Here is a 19,971-nt window from a genome sequence, read left to right on the forward strand (position 1 = left end):
GACTTTGATCAAATCCTCCAGGCCACAAGGGCCCTTATAAAGGAGGGTAAAGGGCAAGGAAAGCACGATGCTGTGGCCTGCGGGCGGTCCCGCGGCTTCCATAATGATCTGCTCCCTTACGGGATGGGTCACGGATTGCTGCGTGACCCGCCGAGGGCCACGAACACCCCCACCAATAAGGAACCCCCACACCCCCAGCCCTCCGCATGACACCTCTCATTATCACAACTTTGAACACCAGGGGCTGTAGGATGGCTCTCCACAGGTCCCAGGTGCTCTCTTACCTTCGGGAAGGGGGGTACTCTGTAGTTTTCCTGCAGGAGACCCATACGGATCCGACCGCCGAGGACAGCTGGCAGCTGGAGTGGGGGGACGGGGTCGACTTTAGCCACTTCACGCTTCAACAAGCTGGAGTGGCGACCCTGTTCTCCCCCAACCTACGGCCCGAGGTGCTAGGGGTCACTGAGGCCGTGCCGGGCCACCTGCTGCATCTCCAAGTCCGTATAGAGGGGCTCGTGGTTAACTTTGTTAATATCTATGCCCCGACTACGAGCCCGAAACGGCCACAAATCTATCAGCGAGTGTCCGACTTCCTCAGCACCCTAGATTCTCACGAGTGCCTAGTCCTGGGAGAGGATTTTAAAACCACCCTCGAGGAACGGGACCGCTCGGGGCCGAGCTGAGCCCGGCCACTGCGAACATTCTCCGAGAAATAGTCGAACATCACTCCCTAGTAGACATCTGGTGTGACCACCACCCAGATGACACTTCCACGTTCACCTTTGTCCGGGTGGAGGCCCATCGGTCACACCACTCTCGGTTGGACCGCATTTATTTATCCCGTTTCCATCTTTCACAGGCCCACTCCTCCAACATTCGGCCGGCCCCATTTTCCAACCATCATCTAGCCACCATAACAGCCTCCCTCCGTGCAGAGAGGCCAGGGCCGGCCTATTGGCACTTTAACAACAGCCTGTTGGAGGATGAGGGCTTTGTGATGTCCTTCCGGGAGTTTTGGCTGGCCTGGCGAGGGCAGTGGCGTGCCTTTCCCTCGGCGCGGGGATGGTGGGACCTGGGGAAGGTGCGCGCCCGGCTCTTCTGCCGTGACTACACCCGGGGCACCAGCCGACGGCGAAATGCAGCGATCGAGCAGTTGGAACGGGAGGTCTTAGGGATGGAGAGGCGCCTGGCCGCCAGCCCCGAGGACCCGTTCCTCTGCGGAGCACGCCGGGAGAAGCGGAAGGAGCTCCGGGCCCTCAAGGACCATCGGGCCCGAGGTGCCTTCGTTCGGTCCCGCATCCGCCTCCTTCGGGAGATGGACCGTGGCTCCCGCTTCTTCTATGCCCTGGAGAAAGCAAGGGGGGCCAAGAAACACGTCACCTGCCTTCTTGCGGAAGACGGCACCCCCCTCACGGATCCGGAGGAGATGTGTGGGAGGGCCCGTGACTTCTATACAAGTCTTTTCTCCCTGGATCCGACCGATCCTGGCGCTTGCAGGGTGCTCTGGGAGGAACTCCCCACGGTCAGCGTGGGCGACCGAGACCGGCTAGAGCTGCCTCTCACCCTGGCCGAGTTCTCGGAAGCCCTCCGTCGCATGCCCACCAATAAATCTCCGGGCATGGACGGGCTGACCGTGGAGTTCTACCACGCGTTCTGGGACATCCTTGGCCCAGACCTAGCCACTGTCTGGGCCTAGTCTTTGCAGGGCGGGGTCCTCCCTCTTTCGTGCAGGCGAGCGGTGCTCACCTTGTTGCCGAAGAAGGGGGACGTCTGCAATTTACGAAACTGGCATCCCGTCTCGTTCCTTAGCACGGACTGCAAAATTGTAGCAAAAACAATCTCGCTGTGGCTAGGGTCCGTGATGGCGGACGTGATCCACCCAGACCAGACCTACACTGTCCCGGGCCGCAGCATTTTTGACAACCTCTTTCTAGTCCGAGACCTTTTGAAACTCGGGTGTAGAGACGGTCTGTCGTTCACCCTCCTGTCTCTCGATCAGGAGAAGGCGTTCGATAGAGTAGACCATGGGTACCTCCTGGGCACTCTGCAGGCGTTTGGATTCGGACCTCAGTTTGTGAGTTTTCTCCAAGTGCTGTATGCTTCCGCGGAGTGTCTGGTTAGGCTCAACTGGACCCTGACCGAACCGGTCAGCTTCGGGCGAGAAGTACGGCAAGGGTGCCCCCTCTCAGGCCAGCTGTACGCTCTGGCAATTGAGCCCTTCCTCTGTCTCTTCCGAAGGAAGTTGACAGGGTTGGTGCTATGGGAGCCAGAGCTGCGGCTGGTCCTGTCGGCGTACGCCGATGACGTACTCCTCGTGGTCCAGGACCCGGGCGACTTGGCGCGGGTGCAGGCTTGCCAGGCCATCTATTCGGCAGCCTCCTCTGCCCGAGACAACTGGGTCAAGAGCTCTGGCTTGGCGGTGGGGGACTGGCGGCAGGTGAGCTCCCTCCCACCCGTGCTTCAGACCATACGGTGGAGTGCAGGTCCACTGCTCTACCTAGGCATTTACCTTTCTGCCACGCAAAATTTAGAAGGCGGGGTGATAGAGCGGCTCCGAAAATGGACGAGGCTACTCCGATGTCTCTCCCTGCGAGGGAGAGCACTGGTGCTTAACCAACTAGTCCTGTCCACGCTCTGGTACCAGCTCAACACCCTGGTTCCGGCCCCGGGTTTTCTGACCAACCTCTGGACATCGATTCTAGAGTTCTTTTGGTCAGGAATGCACTGGGCCCCTGTTGGAGTTCTTCATCTACCCCTGAAGGAAGGAGGGCAGGGCCTGAAGTGTCTGCACACTCAGGTCTGTGTCTTCTGCCTCCAGGCCCTGCAAAGGCTCCTTATAGTGCAGGTAGTTCGACGTGGAGCATATTGGCGCACGCCTTTCTGCGCCACTTCCAAAGGGCTCCGATACGACCGGCAGCTCTTTTATCTCTGTCCGAGAGGTTTTCTGCGAGACCTCTCCGGGCTGCCAGTCTTCTACCAGGACCTCCTCCGGACCTCGAAACTGTTTTCAACGACCAGGTCCGTAGCAGCCACCATGGGAGTGGATCTCCTCGCGGAGCCCCTGCTACACAACCCCCAGCTCCGTGTGCAGGTGGCGGAGTCCCGCTCGGTGCGCCAGAGTTTGGATCTCTATAAATATATCAGAGGGATAAATACCGGAGAGGGAGAGGAATTATTTAAGCTCAGTACCAATGTGGACACAAGAACAAATGGATATAAACTGGCCATCGGGAAGTTTAGACTTGAAATTAGACGAAGGTTTCTAACCATCAGAGGAGTGAAGTTTTGGAATAGCCTTCCAAGGGAAGCAGTGGGGGCAAAAGACCTATCTGCCTTTAAGATTAAACTTGATAAGTTTATGGAGGAGATGGTATGATGGGATAATATGATTTTGGCAATTAATTGATTTTTAAATATTCATAGCAAATAGGCCTAATGGCCTGTGATGGGATGTTAGATTGAGTGGGATCTGAGTTACTACAGAAAATTCTTTCCTGGGTATCTGGCTGGTGAATCTTGCCCATGCTCAGGGTTTAGCTGATCGCCATATTTGAGGTCGGGAAGGAATTTTCCTCCAGGGCAGATTGGAAGAGGCCCTGGAGGTTTATCGCCTTCCTCTGTAGCATGGGGCATGGGTCACTTGCTGGAGGATTCTCTGCTCCTTGAAGTCTTTAAACCACAATTTGAGGACTTCAATAGCTCAGACATAGGTGAGAGGTTTTTTGCAAGAGTGGGTGGGTGAGATTCTGTGGCCTGTGTTGTGCAGAAGGTCTGACTAGATGATCATAATGGTCCCTTTTGACCTTAATATCTATGAATCTATGAATCTATAAAAGATTCCCCAAACCCGAGAAGGCGAACACCATCGTGGTAGGGGTAAGCTTCACCCAGTGGTCACGGCATTCACCAAAGAAACCTCGATTCATCCCTCTCCCCAGTCCCCACCTGATGATGATAAAGTAACTGAATGTTGGACGAAGAACATAAGAACGGTCATACTGGATCAGACCCAAGGGCCATCTAGCCCAGTATCCTGTCTTCCAACAGTGGCTAATTCCAGGTGCCCCAGAGGGAATGACCAGAACAGGTAATCACCAAGTGATCCATTCTCTGTCTCCCATTCCCAGCTTCTGGCAAAGAGAGGCTAGTGACATCCTCCCTGCTAATAGCCATTGATGGACCTATGCGCCATCATGAACTTATCTAGTTCTTTTCTGAACCCTGTTACAGTCTTGACCTTCATAACATCCTCAGGCAATCAGTACCACAGTACCACCTTTTGTTTGTTTTAAACCTGCTGCCTATTAATTTCATTGGGTGACCCCCTAGATCTTGTGTTATGAGAAGGAGTAAATAACACTTTCTTATTTATTTATGTTCTTAGTCTGTATGTTTTCCCCCATTACGGAAAAACACCCCTGACACTGGGCTTTGGGATCATCTGGGTTGAGTTCTTCTCAGTCTTTCCTCTAGAAGCTGTTCAACTTTTATATAAATAATTAAACAGCTAATAGAGCAGCACCTTGAGTCTGGGTCTCCCACATCTCAGGTGACCACCTGACTGATCACGCAATAGAGCAATACTCACTGTCGCCCAGGCCAGAGGGTATATATTGCAATGCATAGTGGTAATTCACAGTCATTCACGATGATTCTGGAGAGTCATTAGTTCAGGGAAAGAGAGTGAGGCATCCTTACAGCACTCTGTCCATCTTAAACACTGACATCCTCTTACCCTTAAACCTCTCCCCTCAGACTCCCCTCTACAACCATGTCCCTTTCACATTCGGCCTTCAGTGATCCTCTGTACCCTTCACATCCGCCCTTGCTGATCACCGTGCAGCCCCCATCCCGCCCCTTCACTCTGTGTCACCTCTGTTGAATACCATTCCTTTATTATTTTTATATTTCAGTTGACTTCATTCATTATAGACAGGTGTAATTGGTCTGAAATGCATTGACAGTGAGTTTTTTTAAAGTTATTACTGTCAGACCTAGCTTACAGCTATTTTCTCAGGGCTGTGTTAGTTCAGGAGATCTTACAGGTCTATAGATAGTTATCACTCATTTTGTGAACTGAAAATCTAATTCTGATATACAGGGAGTGTAGAACTGTTCAGGAAGAAGTGTCCAGTTTTCCCTAATATTTTTCAGTGGCGAACAGCCTCATTAGTACTTAAATTTTGAAAATACAGAACTCGTTGGGAAAGAAAAAGAATCACAATAGTCTTTGGAAATTTACAAAAATATTTTTATTTTGAAATTTTTTTAAAGAACTGTGTATTTCTCATCGAGTAAAATTTCCATAAGTGTTTCCTTTTCATCTAAATGTCTTTCTGTCTTTTTTTCTTAGGGAGAAAAAAGGGGTAAATGTGAAGAAAAAATAATCTAAATATATTTAGAAAAGTTATTTACTCTTTTATTTTTCTTTAAATTGGAGATCTGGAAAATGTGCGGAGGGATTTTTTTTAAAGTTATTTATCTATTATGAATAAAAAAGACAGTTTAAAAAATAACAACGAAAACAGAAACATCTTTGCATCCTCTCTTTATAATTGTATTTTTAATCAGGATTAGCAGAAAAGGTAACCAAAAACAAGTCTAGTTTAACCTGTGACATTAGAGATTGAAATGTCCTGTAAGAAAATTAAAACCAATTCCTTGTAATGGAAGCCATGTAGTAAGACATGTCCATTTCCACCAGTTCTGGCCCATTTACCCTCGTGGAGCCATGTCTGATTTACACTGATGGTTGGTTTGGGCTTTTTTTTACTTAGATGAAGGTGTCACACTATCTAGGGTGGCTCATGACTGTAAGTGTGCACATCAGGGCAGACTGTCCAAAACAGGGCAGATTCCTCAAACTGGTGGGATGCTCTGTAATTAGATTTCACAAAGCTGGTAACAACTGTGAATTCCTGGGTATGAAGTTTAAGAAATGTATCCAAATGAACTGAGTGAGACAAGGTGGGTGCTGTAATATCTGTTACTGGACCAGCTTCCATTGGTAAAAGAGACTAGCTTTTTAGCTCAGCAAAGTTTCTCTCTTTCACCAACAAAAGTTGATCCAATTAAAGATATAACCTCACCCACCTTGTCTTGCCCATAACCTGGGACTGACAGGGCTACAACACCACCGCACACATCCAAATGAAAGCAAAAGTTTCATTTTAGTTTGAAAGTTTTCTCATGCAACATCACAGATTTTCATCAAAAATGACATTTTCCCATCAAATCTTTTGATTCCAGCAAAACCTCTTTTTTTTACCTTGACATTTCTTTAGACAGAAGAAAATTTTGATTCAAAATGAAAGAAAAAAATTAATTTGGCTTGAAATTTTCTGATGACAAATGAAATAAATAAATAAGTAAAAAAATAGATTTTTCCCACTCATGTTCACTGCCAAACGCTGCAGGGAGATGGATTTCATTTCTGCCCTGCTGTGGACATCCTCCGTGACCATGGGTAACTCACCCCATCCCTCAGTCTGGGATTTTCAAGAGAGAGGAAGCTAGGTGCCCAATTCCCATAGAATTTTGCTGGGAGTTTGATGTCTGAGCCCCCAGGATGCTTTGAATATTCCAGCCTCCGTACTTCTTTGTGAAGTAAGCTGATTTTAAACAGTTATGGATCTTAGGGCTAGATTCCCAATAGTACTCTGGCTTTTAGACCTGTAAAAATCTCTCCGATTCACCAAAACTGAATTTGGTGTGCAGGCTCCCTATCCGATGGGGAGAGGTAGAATCACAGAATATCAGGGTTGGAAGAGACCTCAGGAGGCCATCTAGTCCAAGCCCCTGCTCAAAGCAGGACCAACCCCAACTAAATCATCCCAGCCAGGGCTTTGTCAACCCTGATCTTAAAAACCTCTAAGGAAGGAGATTCCACCACCTCCCAAGATAACCCATTCCAGTGTTTCACCACCCTCCCAGTCAGATAGTTTTTCCTTATATCCAGCCTAGACCTCCCCCACTGCAACTTGAGACCATTACTCCTTGTTCTGTCATCTGTTAAAATAAGACACAAGGCCCCAGTTTGATTTGAACTCATGACTATTGGTTTATAAGACCAGTACTCTAATCCCTGAGGTACGGAGCCAATCTTGTTAGTGCCTACAAATGGGATTCACAGAAGTCAACAGGATGAACAGCTCCCTGCCTATGCTTATGATGGGATGTGCCTCAGGGAGGGATGTGTGCTAAAGATGTTACTGCAAGAAGTAGCTTGTAGCTCTTCTTTTAGGGCTGGGTTAGTTAGGAGGTGATACAGGAGTATAAATAGATATAACTCATTTTTGGATCTGAAAATCCAATTTTGATACACATAGAGTGTAGGTCTTTTTAGAAAGCAGTGCCCATTTTTAGCTAAATATTTTTCACTGAGGAGAAGTCTCTTTAGTACATTGAAAATATAGAACTTGTTGGGAAAGAAAAAAATCACAATATTTTTGAAAAGTTACAAAAATATTTTTATTTTAATTTTTTTGAAAAAGAACTGTGTTTTCCTCTCATTGTAAAATTCCATAATTTTCTTTTATCTACATTTCCATTTCTTTCTTTCTTTCTTTGAAAAAAAGGAGGAAATGTAGAAAAATTAAAAAACTAAATATAGTTAGGAAAGAAACTTTCCTTTTTTCTTGAAAATAAAAATCTGGAAAATATATGAAACTATTTTAAAATGTTATTTACATATTATCAGTGAAAAGGACACGCTAAAAATATTCCAAGAAAAAATGTCTCCCTTCCCTATTGATAACTACACTTTTAGATTGGAATTAGCAGAAAAAGCTAATGAAGACGAGTTTAGTTTAATTTGTAAAAGTTAAGAGGCAGAAATGGAAATATTATGTAACAAAAATTTAAACCAATTCCTTGTGAAGATAAGATCTCAGTATTATTCAACCACTTTGCTATGAAGTCATATGGTAAATGCAGATAAGTGGTATATACATATAAGGGAAAAAAGAATGAACCATAAAGCACAAGAAAGTCTGTATTCCTCTATTGGAAATTTCTATAGCGATTTCTTCACCACAATCAGTACATTAGTTATGATACATAGTTTATTGAAAATACATTTTCTCAGAGAAGATATTGATTTTCATGGATTCCCAGGTCTATCCATAGCTAAAGGGGTTGGGTGTTGGTAAACCTGACCATTACTGGTAGAGCATTTAAGGAAGCCAAGGACTGTGTAAACATGGTGACTGGATTGCAGTTACCTTCTCACCCCTAGAGGTCATCCCACATTGGCAGATAAGTTTGTGTGATGGTGGAGGAGAACTGCTCTGTCTTCTGAGCCCTTTTGCCCACCACTAAGAACCTGATATTCAGAAGTACTAAACACTCACAACTCCAACTTAATTCAATAGCAGATGCACATACTAAGCACTAGATTTTGTCAAAGAAAAAAAAGGCTTCCAGAAAAGTTTTCCTGCTGAAAAATACATGTTCATCAAAACCAATATTTTCCATGGAATAATGTCCTATTTTGGTTTTGCTGCAGGAGTTTGTTTTCATTTTGAATCAATTTTGGGGGGAAAACTGACTAAAAAGTTTATTTTTTTAAATGAAAATGAAAAAAAGGTATGTGGCATTTTCAATCAAAATGAAATTAAAATATTCACTTGACTTTTAAATGCTAATTCAAAACAGGAATGTTCAGTTTAAATCAATTTGAAACTTCCTGTGGGACAAATGAATTTGTTTCATTCAGAATTCCCAGCCATCTGTACTGATTAATACTCAATATCTGGCTCTTTTAATTTGGGACTTGAGGGCACCACCAACAACAAAATTAGGAGGCATCTCTCTCTGTCCCTTTCTCTGTTTCTCTCTCTCTCTCTCTGTCTCCCTCTCTCTCCCCACCCCCCACCCAGGTGAGCATTTCCTGCAGAGGTAACAATGGAGAACCAGAACATATCTGTGACTGAATTCAACCTCCTGGGATTCCCTGGCACCCACAGCTTCCAAGGCCCCCTCTTCATAGCCTTTCTTAGCTCCTACATGGTCACCTTGATGGGCACCTTGATGAGCATCATGGCATTGGTCTGGGCTGACTATCGTTTCCTCACCTATATGTACCCCTTCATTGCCAACCTCTCCCTCCTAGATGTCCACCTCACCAGTACAGTCATGCCCCAGATGTTGGCCAACATGTTGAGCGAGAGGAACACCATTTCCTTCACCAGGCCTACTTCAACTTCATGATGGGCTCTATGGAGTTTTTCCTCCTTGCTGTCATGTCCTTTGACCGCTACTTGGCCATCTGCTACCCACTGCAATATGCCATCCTCATCAGCACTCACGCCTGCTTACGGCTAGTGGCTGCCTCATGGATGTGCGGGTTCCTGGCCTTGCTTCTTCCCACCTTCCATATTGTGGCTCCAATGTCATCAACCATTTCTTTTGCAACGTGATGCCACTGCTCAAGCTCTCCTGCTCTGGCACATGGACCATCAAGGTGGTGGAATTCTCTGTGTCAGCCTTGCTTTTCCTGGGCTCTCTCCTAGTGACAGTGGTGTCCTACACCTTCATCATCACTACAGTGCTCAGGATCCCCTCTCTTAAAGGCCAACAGAAGGCCTTCTCCACCAGCAGCTCACACATTATTGTGGGGATGCTCTTTTATGGGAGCTCCATCTTCATCTTGTCCAAACCAGGAAAAGCCACTCCTTGGACCTCAGCAAAGTGGCCAGCATACAGAACACCCATGGTGACACCTTTACTGAACCCGTTCATCTGCAGCCTGAGGAACAAGAAGGTCAAAGATGCCTTGAAAGACTCCTTCAAGAGGAATCTGTATTCCATAAAGGAGCCCCACTGGGTTTCTAAAATGGGAAATTGTTTAAAAGGTGAGGTAAAATTTTCAAAATAAGAACATAAGAACTGCCAGACTGGGTCATACCAAAGGTCCATCTAGCCCAGTTTCTTGTCTTCCGACAGTGGCAAATGCCAGATGCCCCAGAGGGAATGGCCAAAACAGGTAATCATCAAGTGATCCATCCCCTCTCGCCCATTCCCAGCTTCTGGCAAACAGACATTAGGGGTACCATCCCTGCCCATCCTGGCTAATAGTCATTGATGGACCTATCCTCCATGAATTAATCTAGTTCTTTTTTGAAACCTGTTATACTCTCGGCCTTCACAACATTCTCTGGCAAAGAGTTCCACATCTTGACTGCACATTGTGTGAAGAAATATTTCCTTTTGTTTATTTTAAACCTGCTGCCTATTAAAATCAACTAAATTACTTAGAAGCCAAAGTCCCATTTTTAAAAATATGTTTTAGTCACTCAGTGGGACACTCCCCAGAGTACAATTTGGACTGCTGGATGGCTGTGTCCCCTCAATACTCCAGCATGGGGCGCCTTTTACACTGCTTTGCTGTGTTGTCTTCCACTTCTGGCTAGTTCACTCTCAGCCTCTAGCATGCAAAATCACTCCCAGCTATACTGCATGAGTGCTATAGCCAGTCACTTATGAATGACATACAGGGAGACAGCAGAAAATTCCCAGATCTTCCCCCAGAAATGTGCGTCTTCTACTGACCAGCACCCACTGGACTATACAAGCTCATATAAAGTCCACCAGTTCATCAATGGAAAATGATATGCACAAAGCTTGTTATCTCAAGTGGAGATTCCTAACACATCAATCCAAACACATGCTAGTTTAGATAAAACAATAAAAGCAAGTTTATTAACTCTAGAAAGATAGGTTTTAAGTGATCACAAGTAATAATGCATAAAAGTCAGAATTGCTTACAAAGCAAATAAAAAGATAAAATGCAAGCTAAAGCCCTAACATAACAAGCTAAGTGAACTTAAAAGCAAAAGGTTTAATCTCCCCATAAGCTTATAGAAGTCTGTATTGGCTGAAAAACCTCCGAGCTAAAACTCCTTCCCCAGTTCAAAGATGTTTCCTTTGTCTTTCAAGCATTGAAGCTGCTGTGCATAGAGATGGGGGGAGAGAGGTGATTTGTGGTGTGTGTGTCCTCCATTCTTATATCCTTCTCCCTTCTTTGAGGATTATCTCCAGCTGGCGTTCAGGTGACAGCCAGTCTGTTTCCATGGGACCTCTAGCTCTTTTCACTGCCAATATGTAAAGTTATCACTCACACCCTTCTTTCTACCAAGGAATGGTCATTTAACAAAGTGATAGACCACTTGACTTTGTTGATACCTGTCTGGGGTGCCAGTATGTCTTTGTCCCTGAAAAACTGGTTTGGGCCAACCTTTCTAACTGTGGAACATGTTATAGCAGTGTTATAGAGTAGAGTCTTATAACTTTACATACAATGTTGCCACACGTAGTTTACCAGGACAATAATGTTCAGCGGATTATGATTTTTCACTGATCTACAACTGTGGGACAAGAAAAGCCCCCTATTATTCAGCACTTAGGCTGTAATTGGACAGTACGTTTGCATTTGTGAGAACGGGATCCCAGCCAGCCTTGGTTGGAGATGCTGCCCAAGGCTTGGGGTGGGATTCATCTAGGTCTGGTCTCCAGGATACGTGTATTGACTTTGTTTGACATGGAACCCTTCTGTTTCCATTGGCCTCAGTCACTAGCTCCTGAATCTTGACCTCTGACAATAAACGTCTGATTGTTTCCCCCACAACTAGCTCTCAGAGCTGCAGGATTGTCCAAAGAGCTGAGCTGAATCAGACAACCTGGGGTGTGCATGGTTCCCTGGGGACAGCAGCTATGGTGTTTCTGTGAGTGCCCCCTGGAAAAGGGGCTGGATGCTGCAGGGGAACACTCCAGCGGGGCTCGTGGAGTGGGGTGCACCTAATGCTAACCTGCCAGGAGGAGTGAGGGTTGGCAGAGCCCAGAGGTGGTTGTTTGGGTTGCCTTGGGGAGCTGGCACCCAGGTAGGTCTCCCTCTCATGGAAGGCAAGGGGATTTCAAGGGGATTCATAGCCCTGGGCACCCCGAGAACTGTCCCAGCCAGTGTAGTTATCTCCCTTTGCGAAGAGGAATGAGCTCCACCTGCATAAGCACCTCCATATCGGGACAGCTGCCCCCAGGCTGAGTTTGTGGGATGGATACAGAGCAGATGTAGGGCTGGGTGCTCTATTGGGCCCTGCTTTCCAGGTGTTTACCCTATAACTCTGCTGGGATGGATGGACAATCAAGCAGGAAGAGCGAGGGACAGTCCTGGACAAACACTGGAAGGTGGGGAAGGGACCATGCCTGGACTATTGGCTGGGAAGATCTGACCTCATCAGCCAACAGCCCAGGAAGGCAGCAGAACTGAAGGACTGGAGGGATTTCCAAAGGGACCCCCTACCAAGAAACGGGTTTGGGGGAACCAGACTGACACACGGGGATCCGCTGGGGGTATCTGAATAAGCCAGGCCTGCCTAGGTGCCCAATAAACCAGGGGAGGGCTTTGTCTGAGAGGGATAGCTCAGTGGTTTGAGCATTGGCCTGCTAAACCCAGAGTTGTGAGTTCAATCCTTGAGGGGGCCATTTAGGGATCTGGGACAAAAATTGGGGATTGGTCCTGCTTTGAGCAGGGGTTGGACTAGATGACCTCCTGAGGTCCCTTCCAACCCTGATATTCTATGAAACTGTGTGGTTTTAAACAGCTTTCTTGAAATGCTTTGTTCTTACTGTTAAAATCAATCAGACTGGGGTAAGGAGGCTGCATGTGAGTCACTGAATTCACTGATCCCCGACTCCATCAGGGAAAAGCAGCAGGCCCCAAACCCAAGCCTGCTGGCTAAGCACAGTGAAATCACACCCCTAACAGACATTGTTACACCAGTGCAGAATCTGTATGGGGCAGAGAGACAGCAAGAGAAGTTGTTCAGTCTAGCTAGAGCAGGGCTTCTCAGAAACCATTTTTCCATGCAACATTTTGCAAGGAAATGAACAAATTTGGAAAATTTTCACTCCCTGCCCCTCACAGCTCCCCCCCCCCGCCAAAAAAAAAATTAAAAATGCCATTTTCTTTATTTTTAAAAGAAACAGATATTGTCTTGGTTCCTTCAGAAAGACATTATTAGATTTGAAAAAATTCTTTTCAACTTTTTTCATCAAGTAAAGAAAAAAAGTGTAGAAAGTTCTGACAGTAGCATTCACTCTCAATTTATTTGACATTTTTGCACTTTAAAAAAGTGAGAAAAAGTGAAGGAATCAAAAAACAATTTTATTTCACTTTCTACTGTTTTCCCAATGTTTTTCAATGGGAAACAAATAAGTGAAAAGGATTTTGTTTTCTTACTTTCTCCAAATTTTTACCTTTTACTCTCTTATTTTCAAATAGTTTCTAATTGTCTGAATTTTCCTAATACGTTTGTGGTTTGAAACATTTTCAGAAAACTTTAAAAAAATCTCAAATGACTTTTTTCATGATTTTTTTCATTTTTGATGAACTCCCATATTTCAAAAAAAAATATGTTTAGTTAAAAATAAACCAGTTTATAGGAGAGAAAGTTTCTTTTTGCTGAACTGGCCTTAAACAGGCCAGCTGAAGTTTTTCAGAGCTGCCGAGCGGCTTTAGACACCCAATTCCCACTGGTTTCGGTGAAATGACCCTGATTCCCACCAGTGGGCAGTCTGACCTTAGGAGATGTGTACTGCCCTAGAGCAGGGCTAAGGCAGAGCTCAGCCCAGTGCTGCCTTGTGACCCTCCACAATGTGGAAAGTGGCTAACCATCAACCTCTGACATCTCAGGCCCCCCAGCTGAGGGTCTGCCCATGTGAATTAGTTAAGGGCTGACACAAGCTCACTGCTTAACACCTGATTTTTCTCAGCACTCTAAAATCCCCACGCTGAATCACATTGCCTAGAAAATTGCCCTGTCTCCTTCGCATCTGAGCTAGGGTAAGTGGGGCAAACTTGGAGTGTCTTGGCCCAGAAGTTCCTGAGACACAACACCTGTAAACAGGGGACCTGAGAGTGAAACACTGCGATTTTCTCTGGCTTGGCTCTGGTTTGGTTTCAGATGGGCATTGATCCTGTGTCTTTTTCCTCATGGCCAAGGATGCTGGTTGTACGAGGCAAATTGGCCTCCCCAGGGATGGCCTGCAGTGACGTCTGTAAGGCACAAAGGATGATTCCCCAGGAGACGGCTCTGCAATATCTGCCAATCCCAGCACCCCTCAGCTGGGCTGTGTCTCTCACTGGGCACAGAGCAGGGGCTGGGCTGTTGGTGGGAGAGGGGCAGGGAGGCGCTTGCTGCCCAAAGCTCTCGTCAGGACAGGATGGCAGACGAGCTCTGGAGGGAGACAGTGAGGCAGACACCAGGCAACAAGGCCATTCCTGGAGCGGATGGGCTGAGGATCGCAAGCTCATATCTCAGATCAATTTCCTGCCATAGGAAGGTATGTACCAGGCTGGCTCATCGGCCCCTCTAATCTGGCATTCCCTGCCCCCCCCCATCACACCCCAGGATCAATCAGGCCTGCTGTCCCCCTTTCCCCCCCCACATCAGACCTCTGAGTCATCCAGGCTAGTCCAGGAATCCCCAGGTCTCTGCTGCACCAGAACAGACCCAGGGTCTGGACACTGCAGCCACTTCCCCCCCCCCCCCCCCCAGAGCTGCTCTGCGTACCTCAGACTAAGAGGGAGACTGCAAACCAAAATGCTTTTGTTGATTTTTTTCCAGCAGCTCAATATTGGAGCCATAGCCAGGGCAACGAGTGATGAAAGACCCAGGTACTGACGAGATATTTATGGGGAACGAGCAAACAACAAAGCAAAGGGAAAAAACATCGAGAACATGAAGAACTGGCTTCTCTGTTGTGCCCTGTTATAATGTAGCTAGCGTTCAGAGGGGAGTGGGGTCCAATGAGGTGTGGTTCTAGCCCTGGCTCGGGGTGGAGCGGAGCGGGGAGTTTAGTGCTAGAGCCGGAGGGATGGGGAGCCAGGACTCCTGGGTTCTATCCCTGGCTCCAGGAGGGGAGTAGGATCTCATAGGTTAGAGTTGGAGGGCTGGGAATCAAGGCTCCCAGGTTCCATCCCTAGTCAGAGCAGGGACTTGTAGCTGGGTTTCCTCCACCCCAGGAAAGTGCCCCAACCCCCTGGCTGTTATGGCATCTCCTTGTCACCCAAAACTCCCCCCTGGAGGTGGAGAAACCTTCCCAGTGATAGTTTTTGTTGGAACCATTCCAATGCCAATAAACTGTTTGGTCTGGACAAAATGACATGTATGTTCACGGAAAAAAGTTTTGCCAATTTTTTTTTTTACCAGTTCCATCTGGGCACGAGAGGCTGCATTTGTAACAATGTTTTGGTGCCAGGTCAGAGTTTCTAACACATCTAGGTGCCTAACTCACTTTGTTTTCTATGGTGTAGGTGTCTCGGTGGTTTGAAAATCCCATTAGATGCCCAAATGCCTTTGCAATCTGGCCTTTAAACATCTCTGCAGGTCTGGCCCTGAGTCACTGTGTGGCAGCACTGGGAATGCAGGCTCGGTCTCCTAAGGGTCCCGCCAGCTCTCTGCTGGTGGCCCCTGTTGTGTGAATGTAGGTGGAGTAAATGGGCCAAGGTGCTAACAGAGCCCATCACTGTCCAGCACTAGCCAGTGTGAAACAAGGGGCAGGGATTGGGACCCAGAGACCTCCCCCAGCTCGTGCCATGGCAAACATGCCGCAAAACAGTGCTTAACCTTTGATTAAGGCCACAGGAAAGGAGGGGAAAAGCCCAAACCCTTGAACTGTGAAGCATTAAATCCGGCTGTCGTTTGCACAACCCCCCTAGTTCCCTTTCCATTGTGCTGGGACAGTCTGGGCAGGAAATCTGGCTTGTCTGCCAGTCTCTGAGATGGTATCTGTGCTGGTGATAATGAACCTCACGGGGGGAGAGAAGTGAGCTGAGACAGGCTGGAGCTGCTGTTGTTAAAGTCGATCCTGTTTCATCCCAGGTGGTGTTTGTGGTTCTCCGGAGCAGACGGGGGTGACGATGTTATCTGGGTCCCTCTCTCTGGCCTGGGCTGGCCAGGACATCTCTCAGGATCAGGGATGGGGTAGGAAGCAGCCCCGATGGTGAATTTCACTCCAGTAGCCTCCATCTCTTCTTCCTCATTCCTGCCCCCCCACCCCAAGTCTCTGTCGTGAAGGGCCCCGAAGGGAGTGGTACTCAGAATGGTCCCTCCCCCACTGATTTGTCCCCCAGTTTCCAACACACAATTTAGGTTAACTGATTTCTGGCCCAACAGTCCTCTCGTTTCCCAGACATAAGCTTGTCACAGGCCTTGAGGGACACCCGGAGGCCTTTTGTTTGGGCCAATTCAGTCTCCATCTCCCTTTCATACCCACCGCTGTTAGTGTAGGTTGCTGTGACTGTGTAGGGACTTTCCCTCACTCTTTACAATTCAGCTCACAGGGAGGGTAAATGTCTCAAGCCAACTCTCACACCACTGACCTTCCTCTGCCTGCAGGGGATGGACCCCGTGGAGCCGATGGGGAGGGAGAACGACACCTCAGTGACCAAATTCATCCTCCTCGGTCTCTCCAGCAACCCAGCAGAGCAGCTCATCCTCTTTGGGGTCTTCACAGCCATCTACCTGGTGGCCCTGATGGGCAACATGCTCATCTTACTGCTGGTCAGCCTGGACTCCCGGCTCCACACACCCATGTACTTCTTTCTGGTCAACCTCTCGATGGTGGACATCGGCTACACCAGCTGCACCGTACCCAAGATGCTGGCCAATTACCTGTCGCAGGACAAGTCCATCTCGTGGGCCGGTTGCCTCTCCCAGATGTTCTTCTTCATCTCCTTTGGGGGGATCGAGTGCCTGCTACTGGGGGTCATGGCCTACAACCGATACGTGGCCATCTGTCACCCGCTACAATACGGTGCGTTCATGAGCCGGCGGGTGTGCGCCCTGCTGGCTGCAGCCGCCTGGGTCATGGGCTTGACCAACTCGGCAGTGCACTCATCCCTGATGTCCATCCTGTCCTTCTGCCGAAGCAACATCCTCCACCACTTCTTCTGCGACATCCCCCCACTCTTCCAGCTCTCCTGCTCTGACACCCAGACCAATCAGGCTGTCACTTTTGCCTTGGGGGGTGCCGTGATCCTGGGCTCCTTCCTGGGGACTTTGGTGTCTTATGTGTACATTGTGATGGCCGTTCTCAGGATCCGCACGAGGGAAGGGCGCCTCAAGGCCTTCTCCACCTGTGCCTCCCACCTGACTGTGGTCAGCCTCTACTTTGGCACCATTATCTTCACCTACATCCGCCCCAACTCCACCTACTCACAGGACCAGGATCAGGCACTGCCCGTGCTCTATGGCATTGTCACCCCCATGCTCAACCCCATTATCTACAGCCTGAGGAACAAGGATGTGAAAAGGGCGCTCCGGAAAGCCCTGGCTAGGAGCTAGGGAGGGCAGGTGCATTGGCTTGGAAGCCAGGACTCCTGGCTTCTCTCTCTGGTTCTGGGAGGGGAATGGAGTCTAGCTGGGAGAGCAGGGTGGCGGGAGTCAGGACTCCAGGGTTCCACGCCCAGTTGAAAGGAAAACTTGGGGTGGGGGTGTACATACAAGAGATTGTTTTTCCAATTGCCAAATCCAAAAGTTTTTTTCTGGTTTTCTCTGAACACTTTTCATTTTTCAGCAGTATTGTGTGTAACATTTTGGGGTTTCTGGCATAAAAGGTTTTTGTTTTTCTTTGCTGAAAACCTTTAAAAAAATTAAAAGAAGTCCAATTTCAGTTTTTAGACAAAACGTCAACAATTTCTGAGTCATTTTCCCATTAGGAGAAAGAGTGGGTAACAGAATCATGAGAAACCCTCCTGCTCATTCCTGCTTTGCTTTCTTGAAATTTGTACCTGGGAAACCGCAATCCAAAAGGCTTCCAAAGACCCCATAATGGTGTATCCATAGTCTATATGTATCATCTGTTATGAAGCTGTTTTGTTAATTGCAGAAATCATAGAACTGGTTGAAAAATGCCAATTATTTTCACGTGAAATAAATAAATAAATAAAAGCTTTGTTTTGTAGAAAAAAATCCTACAAAAATATTTTCAGGTTTTTTTGTTTAATTTGGTTTTTGCAACAAAAATAAACCCCCAAAAATATTTTTTTCAAAAACGGTTGTTTGTAATATTAAGTTATTAATTAAAACATTTAGTGTTTGATAAAAATCTTTCAGTTTCAGAAAGCATTTTGGGTGAAATGTTTCAGTTTTTGGTAAAAGCATCTACTGTTTGGTAAAAATGCTCAGTTTCAAAAAACTGTTTTGGGTAAAATGTCTCAGGATTTGGTCAAAACGATTCCTTTTAAAAACATTTATGATCAAAAATATTGTTTTTGAAAACAGTTGGTTAAACAGGCATTCTTTCAAAAAATTGAAAAACTTTCAGTCTCTGCGTTTTCAATGGAAAACTGGAAATTGTCCACAAAAATGACATTTTCCTGCAAATGTTCCTGATTTGGTCAAACACCCCTTTTGCTCCTTGGAAAAATGGTTGGGTGAAATAATTTAATTTAATTAAATTTAATTAAATGGATTTAATGACCAATAATTATGGGTAGCTGACAATTGAGAATTGATTATTATTTCATCGTTAATTCGTAGACCCAGTGACCAGAGTAATGGACCAGAATCCCCATTGTGCTGGGTGCTGCATAGAATTGAAAGAAAGTTCCTGCCCCAAACAGCTGATTGTCTGTCCCGTCCAATGTCCGTGACGATTTTCTGGGTGGACCTATTGCAAGGTTCCTGTGACTGTAACTTTGGGAGGGTGGGGTGCCACTGGGCGCTTGCACATTAGTGACCAGTTAGGTGTGTGAGGCGATCCCTGTGGTGATAGCAATATTCCGGGGGGAGAATCCTGGCTGTGACTGCAGCAATGACTCATTTAGCTGGGGTGTTTTAGACCTTATGGTTGGATCCAATACTTCTTCTCCTAGATTCAGCTCTTTGTCTCTCGTCCTTCCTTAATGTCAAACCCCAGAAACGAATGTTATCATTTTAACACGTGTAGCTGGGCTCAGTACAGGAGCCAAGGGGAAGGTTCCCTGGCCTAGGATATGCTGGAGGTCAGGCAGCATGTGCCAAATGTTCCCTCCTGGCCTTATAGTCTATGGGTCAGACCCCAGCTGGTGTGAATCAGCCATAGCCCCATTGGAATCAATGGGCCAGACCCCCAGCTGGTGTGACTCAGCCATAGCCTCATTGGAATCAATGGGACAGATCCCCAGCTGATGGGAATCAGCCATAGCCCCATTGGAATCAATGGGACAGATCCCCAGCTGGTGTGAATCAGCCATAGCCCCATTGGAATCAATGGGACAGATCCCCAGCTGGTGTGACTCAGCCATAGCCTCATTGGAATCAATGGGCCAGACTCCCAGCTGGTGTGACTGAGCCATAGCCCCACTGGGGTCAATGGGCCAGACCCCCAGCTGGTGTGACTCCGCCATAGCCTCATTGGAATCAATGGGACAGACCCCCAGCTGGTGTGACTCAGCCATAGCCCCACTGGAATCAGTGGGCCAGACCCCCAGCTGATGTGACTCAGCCATAGCCCCATTGGGGTCAATGGGCCAGACCCCCAGCTGGTGGGAATTTGCTGTAGCTCCACTGGGGTCAATGGACCCAATCAGTAGCTTGTGTGAGTCAGCAGTAGCTACACTGGAGTCAATGGGCCAGCTCCCCAGCTGCTGTAAATCGGTATCTCTTCATTCGAGACAGTGGGCCAGAATTAGGTCCCCAGGTTAGTGTTGTTCCTAGCTCCCTCATGCTCTATTGACACACCAAGATGTAACAAACCACAATCATTCTCCATTTTATTCCAGCTTTGTGTCACCAGATACGCCTGGCCAAATGGGTATGTCCTGTCCCACATTCCAATTGGCCTCTCGATGGGAAACCTGGTGGTCAGAGACAACACTTAGTCTTGTCTCACTGATGCCAGATTTTTTTTCTTCCCATTGTTCCTGTTTTATCTTCATATTTTTGTTGAATTAATAAATTCTGGTGGGTCTTCTGGTCTGTTCTTTAG

General features: G+C 47.1%; 1 protein-coding gene and 1 pseudogene across 1 annotated transcript; both read left to right on the top strand.

Moving 5' to 3' along the window:
- Positions 1-8,904: 8,904 nt before the first annotated feature.
- LOC144929229 (olfactory receptor 6M1-like) lies at positions 8,905-9,877 on the top strand (annotated as a pseudogene).
- A 6,523-nt stretch (positions 9,878-16,400) lies between these two features.
- On the top strand, positions 16,401-17,345 carry LOC140897023 (olfactory receptor 5AR1). The gene has a single exon (XM_073309278.2). It carries the CDS (start codon positions 16,401-16,403, stop codon positions 17,343-17,345), a length of 945 nt encoding a protein of 314 aa, XP_073165379.2.
- Positions 17,346-19,971: the final 2,626 nt, after the last annotated feature.

The sequence above is a fragment of the Lepidochelys kempii genome, chromosome 13, assembly GCF_965140285.1.
Source record: "Lepidochelys kempii isolate rLepKem1 chromosome 13, rLepKem1.hap1, whole genome shotgun sequence".
Classification (NCBI taxonomy): Eukaryota; Metazoa; Chordata; order Testudines; family Cheloniidae; genus Lepidochelys; species Lepidochelys kempii.